The 13,407-nt window shown below is 43.5% G+C and overlaps 2 protein-coding genes across 2 annotated transcripts; one reads left to right on the top strand and one right to left on the bottom strand.

Moving 5' to 3' along the window:
* Nucleotides 1-703: 703 nt before the first annotated feature.
* On the bottom strand, nucleotides 704-5,808 carry LOC132995789 (uncharacterized). Its single transcript, XM_061070728.1, has 7 exons — nucleotides 5,742-5,808; nucleotides 4,092-4,199; nucleotides 3,928-3,984; nucleotides 3,676-3,834; nucleotides 3,408-3,570; nucleotides 1,984-2,084; nucleotides 704-868 (listed from the first exon to the last, which is right to left on the bottom strand). The coding sequence occupies exons 1-7, from the start codon at nucleotides 5,751-5,753 to the stop codon at nucleotides 704-706; spliced, it is 765 nt and encodes a 254-aa protein (XP_060926711.1). The 5' UTR covers nucleotides 5,754-5,808.
* A 1,447-nt stretch (nucleotides 5,809-7,255) lies between these two features.
* Nucleotides 7,256-13,207, top strand: asb15b (ankyrin repeat and SOCS box containing 15b). The gene is made up of 15 exons (XM_061071780.1): nucleotides 7,256-7,362; nucleotides 7,680-7,732; nucleotides 7,986-8,117; nucleotides 8,206-8,373; nucleotides 8,922-9,028; nucleotides 9,134-9,272; nucleotides 9,361-9,532; nucleotides 9,983-10,143; nucleotides 10,776-10,920; nucleotides 11,020-11,190; nucleotides 11,272-11,422; nucleotides 11,504-11,657; nucleotides 11,747-11,912; nucleotides 12,363-12,384; nucleotides 13,145-13,207. Exons 1-15 carry the CDS (start codon nucleotides 7,256-7,258, stop codon nucleotides 13,205-13,207), a joined length of 1,911 nt encoding a protein of 636 aa, XP_060927763.1.
* Nucleotides 13,208-13,407: the final 200 nt, after the last annotated feature.

The following is a 13,407-nucleotide window of genomic DNA, read 5'->3' as shown; positions in this document are numbered from 1 at the left end:
GCCATCTGGTCAGATCTTTGACACACAAAGTGGGACGCTTGTTGAGCTGCTCTCGGGTGTTGTTTGCGACTAGCAGGTTCACATCTTGTAACAGATCACAGATCACAGAAGTACAAGACAAGCTGCTGCTGCAATTCAGTTGTTTTACTAAAGACTGGTTTGGTAGGAATGTGCCTCTTTGCCTGTTCCCCTATGCATCTCTGCAGGAATCAGGAAACGGGAGCAGGATGCGGCCGACAAGTTGATGACAGGTTTAGTATCTTGGAATGAAATGTCCTCAAAATGGAGTCATATCATTTTGATCTCTGATGTTTGATTGCAGCTTTAAGCTTGAACTCGGTGTTCCCTCTGAATGGCACCAGTGCAGAGTGGCAGGGAAAGTAAAATAAATCAACGTGATCTGCTCTAATGAAGCCAGTCGCCGGCTGATAAACGCCGGCCAAGGCGAGACGATACACGTCACCAGCCATGTTGGCAGATAACCTGTCGTGTGCATCTCTTAGCTTGGTTGGGATTTAGAAATGCTTGAGGGAAGTTTGCCCTTCCTCCTTCGCAGCAGGTGAGTTTCTATCATGGCCGCTGTCTCAAATGAGTGAAAGCAGGAGGAGGAGTGTCAGGCCACACCCGTTCCCATCCAGCAGGCTCCTGCCAAGAACTGGCCAACCTGCAGAGAGTTTTTCCTTCTCTCCTTAATTCCTGTGCTTCATCCACTCTCATGCTCGGGCATCGCCTCCCCCGCTGGCTGAGTGTCGGCAGCGTGGGTGAGTGTTTGAAGTGGGATGGAGACAGACACACTGGGGACCGTGTCAGAAGATGGCGTCGGGTTATTTTCGGTGTTGCACATTGGTAAGCGCCTTCGAGACTTGACCTAAAAAAATGGAAAAATTGAAAATGACTCTTCTATCCTGTTTTGTATGACGGACGCATGACATTATAAATCTCCAAAGCGAACATCATTACATTAGGTAATAACTGCGCCTCAAAGTACTGCTGAATATTTGATGAGCAGTTATTAACTTTACAGATTTGACTTCCAGGAAGTGCTGACTGAAACAAAGGCGCATTATCATGCAGGTTTTATAAGACTGACCAACAGAGACCGCGAGAGGCACAAGAGGCAACGTGGTCGATGCTGCAATAAGAACAAGCTTTGGGTGGAGGCTTCTCATAATGTATAACGTTAGAAAAGCCAGCAAGCCACTTTAGTTTAGGGCGTATACAGTTTATGGGATATACCCAGAGGGGCAGCTTCTCTGAATAAATAATAATAAAATGCACCCCAAGATCATTTTTCATCCTATGGAAGCAGCAGAACCATAAAACACTTGCTGACAAGTGTTGATAGTAAAGATAAAAGTAAATGCTTATCGTTCTATAGAAACTATTAAGTTCCTCTGGGTTTGACATTAGTGACCTTTCATACATACATTCAGTTGTTAGTTTGAATAATGCGATGATTGTGTTACAGTTACAGTGTTCGCAGTAAAACTGTAACTGTAATCTTGTTATGGTAATCATTTTCTAACATTGTCCGCTTCTGACGAATCTTTTACGTCCCGAGATGTTTTTCAGTTTTACGTCCGTTAGCTGTTAGAAACGTCACTGACACGCCCACTCTCACTGCTATTTCCTCACGTGGGCTCACTCGGACATTTTACTTGAAGAAAAAGTTTTTCAAAATTATCAGGATCTTGGAGAATTGCGTTCTCACATGCAGAACTTTGGGGGAAAGTTTTAAAAATGTTCGGACATGTGTGAAATCAGCTTTAGTTGTTTGTGCTACACACTTTCTAATGAGTACTGTATTTTCATTATATTTAAAAAAATAAATATATGAAAAATACTGGGTCAAATGTATCCTGATGATGGTGATTCTCATTGAAGGTTCACCTCAAAACAATCTCTCCATGTTTTCTATATTTCTTGTGTAGTGGTAAATACACACAGCATTCAAGGTGAAAATGTGACGGTTCATGTATTTACCTGCCACACTATGAGAACCACGCAGGCTATGAAGGGGATGAGAGCCAGGAGCATGGGCGTTCTCTTGGACCAGCTGTATTTACGTGCGTCTTCCTTCCCCCCTTGGGAAAGAAAATATTTTTTAAATTTAACTGAATACATAGTTACACCTCAGAAATCTGATAGAAGGAAGTCAGAAACACTTGTTTATTTGAACCAGTGAAGAGGATTCAGGTTGGACCAGTTTAGACGGTTTCTTTATTCACATTACTTCCCTCTTGAGATGTTGATTGGCATAAACAGGCTCTGCCAAATGGCTTCATGAATCTTCTCTTTAGATCATATCGTTTTTCTATTTATCCAAAGTATATGGTTTTAATTCCATGACCCCTAAATCAGTATCTTCTCTCGCAGGGCCGGCCCTAGCACATTTGGCGCTCTAGGCAAGCTTCACTCCTGGCGCCCCCCCCCCCCCAAAAAAAATAAAAAAACGTTTTTTCATGAAAACGGAATTGCAACTCTGTAATGCCCTGTAAGACTGCATTTATTTCAAATAAACGCAACAACGATCGCAACAATGAACAATTTTTAATTAAAGAACAAAATTACCGAGATAATGTTGAACAATATAGAATCCAAACAAACAATAATAATAACAAACAATACAATAATATATCTAAATGTAAGAGTGTTAAATAATCAAAATATAATATTAAAAATAAACAAATAAATTGTATAATATAAAAAGTGCAAATGAACGTTGTCTAAAAAACTATATACATTTCACTCCCTTCACTTCAAGTGTTACAGTGCAGACCTTCTGGCTTTCCTTGCTGCGAAGTCATCAATTACATCATTGTTTTGAATCTGACCACCAACTTCATGGTTAATGCTGATGACAGCCAGACCACTGAAAGGTTCTTGACACGTTTCTCTTCTTCTTCCTTTCTTTTCTTCTTAAATTGCGCCCCGGATGGCTTTTGCCTCTTCATTTTTTCTTTCCCTGAGCGACGCAACGCTGTGGAGGTGCATTGACGAGCAGACCGTCCCGATCGATGCTCGTAACAATATCAGCGTCAAGTGCGGCGGGCGCGCGGCCGCTGCGGGCCAGCAGGTGCGCGGGGCCGCTTGCCACCGCTCATCGTCAAGGGCGGCGGGCGCGCGGGCCCGCGGTACGTGCGCCGAAGCGTCCACGTAACTGCCTCTTGTCCAGTCGTGCGTTCGACCGGTATATATTGGTTGGAGATATAAAAGGGGGCGCAAAAAACTCTTTTTTTTTTTTTTTGCTGGGCGCAGTTTTGGCGCCCCCTTCTGAGGGGCGCCCTAGGCAACCGCCTATATCGCCTGTAGGAAAGACCGGCCCTGTTCTCTCGGCTACTAAGCTGGTTTAATTTTTGAGGCATCAATTGAAAATCAGAAATCACCAATGCAAATGAATGGTGTACCTGGTGGGTGTTGTGGATTGAGACACGGTGGCGGTGGCTTGCAGGAGAAGCCGGATGTCCCCGGAGCCGCGGCTTGTAAAATGTCTTTGATGTAGTCGAAGTAAAGTCCAGACATCAAGCTCCCTTCCCTGTAGTGACACTGGAATACCTGCATGGTGGTTTCCTGGTGGGAATCAGACCACAGGAGATCTCAGACGTAACTCGTTTATAGTATTGATTGTTCAAAATATGACAAACTCATGTCTAAATCGAGCTGCTGATGACTCACCAGCTCCTCGTGGTCGAAGGTGAAGCGTAGACTCTTCAGCATCGCGATGAAGACGATGATGTTTTCCTTGTTGGAGGAGATGGCCCCGAACATGCCGGCCAGCTTCCGAAGACTTTGCTCTAGAGGATAGATGTTTAACACCACCCAGCACGTGCCAGCCTGGAGACAGAGGAATGAACAGAGTCAGATATTAAAGTTTAATCTCCATTTAACAGGTTCACGCCGATTCTGCTGTCAGAGCTTCATACCTACCACTTCTTTGGGAATGTAACTAACAGGAATTTCATAATCGGACGGGATATTCTGCTTCTACGATGGAAAACATGACAGAGAAAGATTTTTTACAATCTAATATCAACAACATAGATTATGTGACAGCCATAAATACTGTAGTGTCTATAACTCTGTTAGCTCACCAGTAACTCCAGCTTGCTCACATCATCAGTTATCGGCGTGCCGAATTTTCCAGAGCAGAGATTCAAACTTGTGAACAGACTCAAGAGGAGACAAGGTGCTTTCAAGATCTGCAGGAGGTGAATCATTGAAAACATCACACAGTGTTTTATATATGAGATAGAGTCCACTGTATTTATTATACTGTAACAATGACCATAGACAATGCTTTTTTTTTCAAAGGACTCTCACTGACACCCACAGTGCCTTGCTCAAGTGAACGACGGTAAGGTTAGTCACCCTGATGAAGGCCAGTGTGCCGCAATGGGAAGGTGCATTGAAAAAAATTATATTTTCCATCCATTAGCTACAGTGATAAAGGCTTTTAATTTTTCCACATCAAGAGTACCTTGGTTTATTATTACTTTTTGCATCAAGCTTAACCACCTTTCAACAAATACAATTTTATGGAATTTTTTTATTATATTTCCAAACAGACTGAATTAGTTTCCCTGCCCAGGTAGGATGAGGTTTCCGATGCATTTTCCTAAACATATCGGCTGCTAAGTACTATGTCTTTTGATGTTCTTTGTGTATTTATTGTGTTGATAAAGGAAAAGGATGAAAGTCCTGGTGTTGGGGGGGGGGAACTAGGAAACAATTGATTACAAAACTGCAGAAACACTCGCACAGTGTATGCAGTAATGTATAATATTTTATCCTCTTCATAATACAGCAATCATTTCATGGTATTGTGCAAAGAAATCTTTCTTCACATTGGTTTGATGTTACATTTCCCAAGGGCTCAGTATCAGATTTCCTCCATTAGTATCTCAGCAAATCTCAAACAGAGCTGCATTGATTAGTCAATTAATCAATAAGTCAAACAAAACTTAATTAATCTGCTTCTATTTCGATAATCGATATACAATCTGGTCATTTTCTGAGCTAAAATATTAAGTATGTTCTGGTTCCAGCTTCTCACATGTGAATATTTGTTGTTGTTTTTTGCCAAATTTTAAGACAGTTAACAAAACGTATTGTATTGAACCATTAATTAGACAAAACTGGCAATGTTAAGACATAACCCAAGGCAGTGACACATTTTTAGTTTAATTGTTGTGAGTAGGAGCCCTAATCCAAAATATAAACTATTTCCAGATAATACTAAATAATAATTAGTAACTAAGAATGTTTTAGTGACAAGTGAAGAGACTCTTCAAAGATATTAAACAAAGAACTACACAATGAGCAAGTTTCCCTTAAAAATCCATTTCCTTCTCATGAGATATCATCTCACAGCAGACTGGAGTGAACTTGCAGTTGGATTCCTGGGAGGGAAACACATGCTTATCTTCCTCATTCAATATATATCGAGCAGCAGGATGTGAAGCAGTTACTACAGAACCCTGATCTCATTCAATACCAGCAGCAATGTTACTCATTAAAGGTGTGTTCTTCATTGCAACACCTTTAATAGAAAATGAACTCCACTATAAATACTACAGGAATGCTTATTTAAGGTAAGAGTTCATAAATATATGTGTACTTTTTCAGTTAATAGTAAGTAAACAACATAATATCAAACAACACACGCGAAGACATTTGTAAATTAGAAAAATTCAAAAAGGAAACCAACTCTATAAACACAAACAATAAATTCTGTTACTTACTTTCTTCCTCATATGGAGCAAAAATAGTGTGGTTGCTCAAATCCAGTGGATGAAAGTCAGTGTTTCTCTTTCAAAGACAGAGCTCATCTCTCCCTCTGTGTGTGTGTGTGTGTGAGAGAGAGAGAGAGAGAGAGAGTGAGTGTGTGTGTATAGTGTCCCAGCGTGTAGTGAAACTTGCGGATGGGCTGGCAGTGTGCTTTCACTCCAGACACATCGGTGCAGTCTTCTGACGCGGCGGAGAGAGGCCGCCTACAGGCTGAGTCACTGTGTCACAGGCTGACGCTGTCTGAGAGCTTTTTTCCCCCTTTTCCATAACTCCCACGTATCAATTTGTTTGTCAGGAGAAAGTGGGCACTCATTCTCTCGAGGGAAATATTTCGCAATATGCCGAGGTTATTCTGCAAGCTGGTGTTTGGAAAGTGGAAAAAAACACAATCTCATGTGGAGGATTGGTGCTCAAACTTCATTGTTGCTATCTATATTTCATCATTTCCTGTTGTTGCAGCTCAGAGAAGACATTTCTGACATTGTGGCTCCAGTATGAGTGTGTGTGTGCAGATGTGAAGAATTCCTGTTGCATAATCTCCTCATGACTTAAATTGATGAAGTGAATTCAAGTAAAAGCTATTATCCATAATTGATTCCGATTATCAAATCAATGGCAGTCACAGAGGATGCATTTGGGAAACACAAAGGGGGCAGATGAGTTACACAATGGTTCCTCGCACGGGAAACGTAACATGAGAAGATCTTGGACATGTAACGTTCTGCAAACGTGTAACGTGGGCTTGGTTTGCTGGAGCTGAGCGTGTGACAGACACACTCTGAGCTGAGTCAGATCGTCCACACTCCGCAGCAGGTCACGACTAAATATAACCCAGAGGGCTCAGGAGCCTGCAAAAACAAAAACAGGCAGTGCAGTGTGCGAGGTGGAGCGCTCAGCAGAACACCGTCACGTGAACAGGTGAGAGGAAAACGACCGGACTAATATCAAAAATATCACTTCATTCGTGGGATCCAATCAGATGCGAGGGCACACACTGATTTACTCACATATGAAGGCATTTCAAGCGTGAACGCTGCCAGAAGTCAGTCACTGATAAGCAAGTTGCACGTCTGCAGGACCGGACAAGGCACCAGCAATGCAGACATGTTGATTTTATCGAGTCAAATCTGCCCGCACATGTAGCAAAACTCTCATTAATGATTAGAAATCATTCAGGAAGCTCAGGGTTGGCGTCTAAAGAAGAAGAGCCAGTTTGTAACAACTTTTCCCTGCAGGCCATAAAACTGCTTGATTTACACAGTCCAAACAAGCTACTTCTACTGTTGTACCCTAGCATCCACTGTGCCTTTAATCATGGGTTTTTTGTGTTGTCTTTTAACTCTCTGCGTGTGCGTGTGTGATAAAGTCAAGTTCGTTCGACTGTCTGTTTTACAGATGCCGTTGGACAGATATAGATAAAGTCTAACTTTAAACCTGCAAACATATTTCACTGCTCGTCATAATAGAAATGGATGACTTGGAGCGAGAAGGTATAAATGAGGAGCTGATTCAGTTTGCCATCCGAGAGAGCGTTCAAGATGCCTTCAAGCTGCCACGTTCAGCACAAACACACAGGTAGGAGTCCAAAAGAGTCCTCTATGTCATCGTCCAGCCATGAAAAGTACTTCTTCTTAATTCTTTATTACTGTCGCTGATTTATTCATAGTTCATATTGTAGAGTTTTTATCTTTTTATGCGTGTAAGCATACCTCTATATGTTGTATGTGTGTTTTTATGTAGGTTTTTCATAATTTACAACTCTTGCAGTCTTTTAATGTTTCCCTTTTTGCTTAATTGCTTGAGAACAGCCCCGACACTGTTTTGACGCAGTTTCATTGTGTTTCTGCAGTAAAATATTTAATTTGATCCACTTTTCTTCTCTTGCTCACCAGAAAAGAACCAAACAGTGAAGACTTTGTGAAGATAATGGCGGCCATTTATAAAGGCAAGCTTCCTATTTCAATTCTTCCGCTTCCCTTCCTTGTTGGGGCAAAAAAATATATCTGCATCTGCTGCTGGGGTAAAAACAACAGGTGATGCTCTGTTAAGTTGTATCAGGTAGAAGCACCTAGAGATTAATACAAGTAAAGTAAGTTCCTGTTCTTGTGAGTGTATGTGCTTGAAATCACTGTTAAGCACACATATCACAGATGTATGTGTGTGTGTGTTCTGTGTGTGTCTTGGTTTGTTCTCCACAGGTGATGTGTGTGCACTGCAGGAGCTGTCAGGTTGTGTGTCGGCCTTCAGAGTGAGCGACAGCAGCGCCCGGCTGCCTCTGCACGTAGCAGCTGTGCAGCCGCAGCCTGAGATCCTGCATGCAGTGCTGCAGGGTGAGAGCTCAGTGCAACAGGCGGGGGGTGTAAAGTGTAAAGGGAAGAGCCTGGAGATGTGGAGTGTAACTTATTATGGTGTGTTCAGTGGTGATGACCTCCACAGAGCTGACCCTGGAGCAGCAGACGCAGGACGGGGACACGGCTCTAACTCTGGCGGTGGAGGCCGGCCTGGTGGACAACGTCAGGATGCTGCTGCAGCACGGAGCCTCACCACACAGCACCAACAGCAGGAACGAGTCTCCTCTGCTCATTGGTGGACACACACACACACACACACACACACACACACACACACACACACACACACACACACACACACACACACACACACACACACACACACACACACACACACACACACACACACACACACACACACACGCAGCCAACGCTTATACATCGGTCACACAAACTCAGCTTATTTAGTTGTTACCATATTATCAACTACTAGCATACTAACATGACTACATACAACAAAACTGAGATAATCCTAAAGATGGACGACATTGCAGCTCCCCAAAGTGAAGCTAAAGCATCTCAATCGCCAACTGGTGGCCGGCTGCTGTACAGGTCATAAACCACGCCTCCTCCATGCTAAGGAATTGGATATGAGCCAAACTAAAAACTACATTTTCAGAAAGTTCTTATCATGCTGACGTATGTTCAAGTGTAAAATTGTTTGGGGATACATTTTAATTGGCTTGACGTAATAAAATTGTGGTGAAACGTAATGATTGACAGTTAAGACATGATTGGTGGAGCACATAAGTATGTTTTCTCTGTATTCTGTTCATTTTGCAGCCGTGAGAGAAAGGTCATATGACATGGCTCTATCCCTCATCATGGGAGGGGCCCATGTGGAGCAGGTGTGTCTCACTAGGTGCACGGCCATCCATGAAGCTGCAAAGGTGATTAAGAGGCATTAATGGCGGCTACAAATGACAGAATCAGAAGGCGACACGTTCTCCTGTCTTCAGCTCCTCTATCCTTCCTTGTTTCCTCACCTCCTCCAGGTGGGTTGTCCAGCCATCGTGGCGCTGCTGCTTCGACATGGAGCCAAAGTGACGGGCCGAGACGGACACGGGGTCACGCCTCTGGGGGTGGCGGCTGAATACGGCAACACTGAAGCGTTGGACTTGCTCATACAGAACGGTAAACGTGCTCAAACGCTGTCAAGAAACCCACTGTGAGCACAGTGTACGCCTTCAAACCCTGCCGTATTGTCCCTGTCCTCCACTAGGTGGCGACGTGGACGCCCAGGCCAGCAACGGAGACACGGTCCTGTATGACGCGTCGGGATCTGGAAACCTGGACTGCATCAAGCTGCTCCTGCAGCACGGAGCCAACCCAAATGTGGCCAGCTATGCCTGCCAGCTGCCCATCCACAGAGCCGCATACGAAGGACACACACTGCGAGTTAACCTTTGTTTTTCTGAATCTGTGTGACTGTGCACGCACCAGAAGAACAGTCAGTCACCCTAACACAATCAAATCTGGCCATATTTTCGTGCCAAAAGCTCAACGCAGTCGTGAAGGCCCGAGAGAAAGAAATTGCCCAAGACAAATTAACATGAATTTCGAGAACATGTCCGTCTCCACCTCACAGCTGCTATGACAACTTAATTTCCCTTCGGGGATGAATAAAGTACTCTATCTATCTATCTATCTATCTATCTATCTATCTATCTATCTATCTATCTATCTATTTCCACAAAGAGCCTTCTGTTGATCGCTGTTTTTCACTCCCATCAAACCACAGTCTAATGAACATTTTTCTCTCTGTCCTGTTTTCTTCCTCTCGCATTTTCACTGTTTTCTACCCGCCCCCTCCCCTCACTCTCTCTCTCTCTCTCTCGCTGCAGAGCCCTGAGGACTCTCATCCCCATCACCACAAAGCGAGCGATCCGTCTCTCAGGCCAGAGCCCCGTCCACTCAGCAGCTGACGGGGGACAGGTTGAGTGTCTGGAGCTGCTCATACAGAGAGGATATGATGTCAGCGCCCTGTTGCACACGCACATCTCTGGTATGGATCAGGAAGTGTATTGATGAAACATGCAGGTCCCGAGCTCTGGACACACACATGTACTAATGCAGGCAAGACATTTATCTTAGAATGTGGAGCGTACGCACCATAGTACTTTTTTGTCTATTTGTTTGTGAGCAACATTACATTGAAAATACTTTACAAATTTCCACGAAACCGGGTGGAGGGATGGGAGATGAGCCAAGAAGGAAATCATGAAATTCTTGTTTGGATCTGGGCAAAGGGACGGAAAGAGGGTTTTGGACATTTTTACCAATTTCCCTTGAAAAATTTCATGGATCATGATAACAAAAAAGCAGCATAATCAGAGGAATGACAAGGAGTGTCTTAATACTGTTGGACCTTGGTGGAGGTGTGTGCTCTATTGAGTGCCATTCTAGTTACATATAGTAAAAAGTGTAAACCAGGGGGTCCCAAAAAGGTGAAGCTATTTGCCGATAATAAGCTAAATCTACATTTAAACCACTGGAAGTCCTTCAAGTGTGAAAAATGTAACAACACAATAATAACACAATTGTCCCTTTTAAATGAATGAATAAAATGAAATAATTTGAATTCCTAATCTTTTGCAGAAGTTCTAAGCAACTTATCTTGTGTAAATCTGGTTTCAGAGAACTACGGGGACCTCAGGAAGACACCTCTGTACTTCGCCGTCTCCAACGGTGACATGACCTGTGCCGAGATGTTGCTGGCGGCTGGAGCGAGAACCGACCTGGACCCGCTGCAATGCATCCTGGTCGCTGTACGAGCCGAGAGGTGCATTGTGTACATGTGTTTTATGAGTGTGTTTATTCACTGATAATAAGTGGTAGCAAGGTTGTTGTTGTTGTTGTTGCTGTAACCTTTTCTGTGCAGGTTCGAGCTGGTGCGTCTGCTGTTGTCCTACGGAGCCGAGGTGAACTGTTACTTCAGGGTGATCAGTAACACAGTGTTTCCCACGGCCCTGCAGTACTGCCTCAGCGACCAGGTCATGCTGCGGCTGCTGCTCAACAGCGGATACCACGCTGATAAGTACGAAGAGCTTCTGTCATATTAAAAGTCAACCCAAATTGAATAGATTTAATTTAAGTTTTAACTTGAATTCAATCGGAAAAAGCAATCATGTAGAAAACACTCTGCGATTACAATACGTCTGTGGTACAACGCCCCTGCTAGGTGTTTCCAGTGTTGCCATGCCGACGGTGAAGAAATGGACAGTACCTGGATTGACCTCCATAACCAAGTCTACCAAATTTACAGTCAACCTATTGTGGTCCCAGTAAGAGCAAGACACAGAAAGATATCAGATAATAAATGAACTGTTAATAATAATCTAGTTATTTTACTTTTGCTTTTTCAGTTCTGTGAGTTTGTGTCGGTGTCGTGGCTCACCCACCTGGCCGGCAGCGTGGTGAGGATGCTCCTGGACTACGTCGACTACGTCAGGATCTGTCCGGACCTCAGACACATCCTGGAGAGGAGGCCGGAGTGGGAGGAGATATCTGACATAATGAGTAAAAAAAAAAAAAAAACCTGTTGTAAATCTGTCTCTACATACAACTGGAGGTTATATGTTTATATGTGTGTGTGTGTGTGTCCCAAGGCAAACCTCGGTCCTTGCAGCACTTGTGTCGCTTGGTGATCAGACGTCACATGACCCTCAGGGCGATGAACGACCCCAAAGCCATGGCTGCTGCTCCTTTTCCTCCGAGACTGAAGAGCTTCCTGACCTACAGAGAGTACGACCTGTACGCTGACCTCTCCTCTACGTGAAAAGCTCGTAAATAGTTTTAACTAGAACATCTTTTATATGTCACGTGTTTATGAGAATATTTCCTCAAAGGCTCAAAATGTCCGATTAGCTCATTTCTACCCATCTAGTGAATATTTCATACATCATATCATATCACATAGCTATAAAATGCATTATTTATTCCTGTATAGATGAGGTGTAAAATGTTTTGGAAAGATATAAGCTACAAATTCAGTGTATTAATTATGTAGTATGAGATTTGAAATAAGAAAATGTTCCTTCTATTTTGTAATAAAAATGGCCAAATTCACCGTACAGCAACATTTTCCATTTTTCATTCTGTAAAAACAACTATTCTATAAAAGATCTATGACCATTATTCATCCCTCAACAGCAGATCAGGACAAACACAGCTATAAATGCCTGGAACAATGTCTCTATAATTCTTTCGTTATGTTCTCTGTAGGCGATGTGGAGCGATGACCCAGGTGATGAGCTATGTATGTGTGCAGCTCATGTGTCTGCGTTTGGAAAGCATGTACATGTGTTTTGTCTGTGTGTACATGAGTAATACAGTGTTGACCACACGGCAGGTCTGCGTGTTAATAACTTCCTGATGAGTAGATATCTGTTCTCGACCAGATCTACAGCAAAGGCAGAGGAAAGTGATAACTTTTGGAAGTCCAATCATAAATAAAGGAGTTGAAAAGCTATGGGATCTTCAACTCTATCCGGCTGAGGAGGGTCACTTAAAAACACAGATGTTAACTTCACTGTGGCTTTAGAGGTAATTCAGTAAGATTCAGCCTTTGTGGAAAATATAACTTTATGGCAATCCCAAAATATTTCTAGTTTGGACCAAAGTGGAGGGGCGACCAGGTGACACACAGACTGTATATAGGTATGGACCACATGACAGCCTTCCAAAAGTGAAGCCAAAGCATCTCAATCGCCCCCTGGTGGCTGGCTGCAGTACAGATTGTATTTTATCAACATCCAGATTAGTTGACGTTAAGAATGGAAGATGAGCCAACACCTCTGGACTATTGGACATGCGGAGACCAAGCCTGTGTCGATATTTGGGGTGACACATTATCTCTGTTTATCTTTCTTGTTCCGTGTGTCTGTTGGGTCCAGTTGGTCTTTTTTGGACACGGACAAATCCGCTCAGGCCACGTTGACAGACTGCCACGTTGACAGGCCTCGCAGTGTCTGAGCTCACATGCTTTTTGTGGCTCTGGCTCTCAGAGCACTGCCTCCCAAAAAAGACGCTGCATCATGGGGCCCGCACTTCGCTATGCTCCCCTCTGATCCCTCTCTTAAGGCCTGAGCAGCAGCTGGGGAGATTAGAGAGGAGAGGACACTGACACACACACACAAAGGTTCTTCCTCACAGCGAAACAGGCAGTCAGGACAGATCGGGCTGAGACAGGAGTGGATGCTCATCATCACAAGCACCCAGCTAGAACACGAATATCCAAACACCTTCTCTGGCAAAGATCTTCTTGACT

This window comes from Limanda limanda, chromosome 1 (genome assembly GCF_963576545.1).
Source record: "Limanda limanda chromosome 1, fLimLim1.1, whole genome shotgun sequence".
NCBI classification, from domain to species: domain Eukaryota; kingdom Metazoa; phylum Chordata; class Actinopteri; order Pleuronectiformes; family Pleuronectidae; genus Limanda; species Limanda limanda.
Note: the sequence above shows the minus strand (reverse complement) of the source record. Positions and strands in the feature narration are given on the sequence as shown.

Bases quoted from the DNA above. Each gene is read 5' to 3' on its own strand.
- LOC132995789 (XM_061070728.1), bottom strand. The intron at 3,985-4,091 runs GTGAGCTAACAG...TTTCCATCGTAG, and splicing joins TGAGCAAGCTGGAGTTACTG to AAGCAGAATATCCCGTCCGA. The intron at 3,835-3,927 runs GTAGGTATGAAG...CTCTGTCTCCAG, and splicing joins GTTACATTCCCAAAGAAGTG to GCTGGCACGTGCTGGGTGGT.
- asb15b (XM_061071780.1), top strand. From the start codon at position 7,256: ATGGATGACTTGGAGCGAGAAGGTATAAATGAGGAGCTGATTCAGTTT. The intron at 7,733-7,985 runs GCAAGCTTCCTA...TGTTCTCCACAG, and splicing joins AATGGCGGCCATTTATAAAG to GTGATGTGTGTGCACTGCAG. The intron at 9,533-9,982 runs GCGAGTTAACCT...CTCTCGCTGCAG, and splicing joins GCATACGAAGGACACACACT to AGCCCTGAGGACTCTCATCC.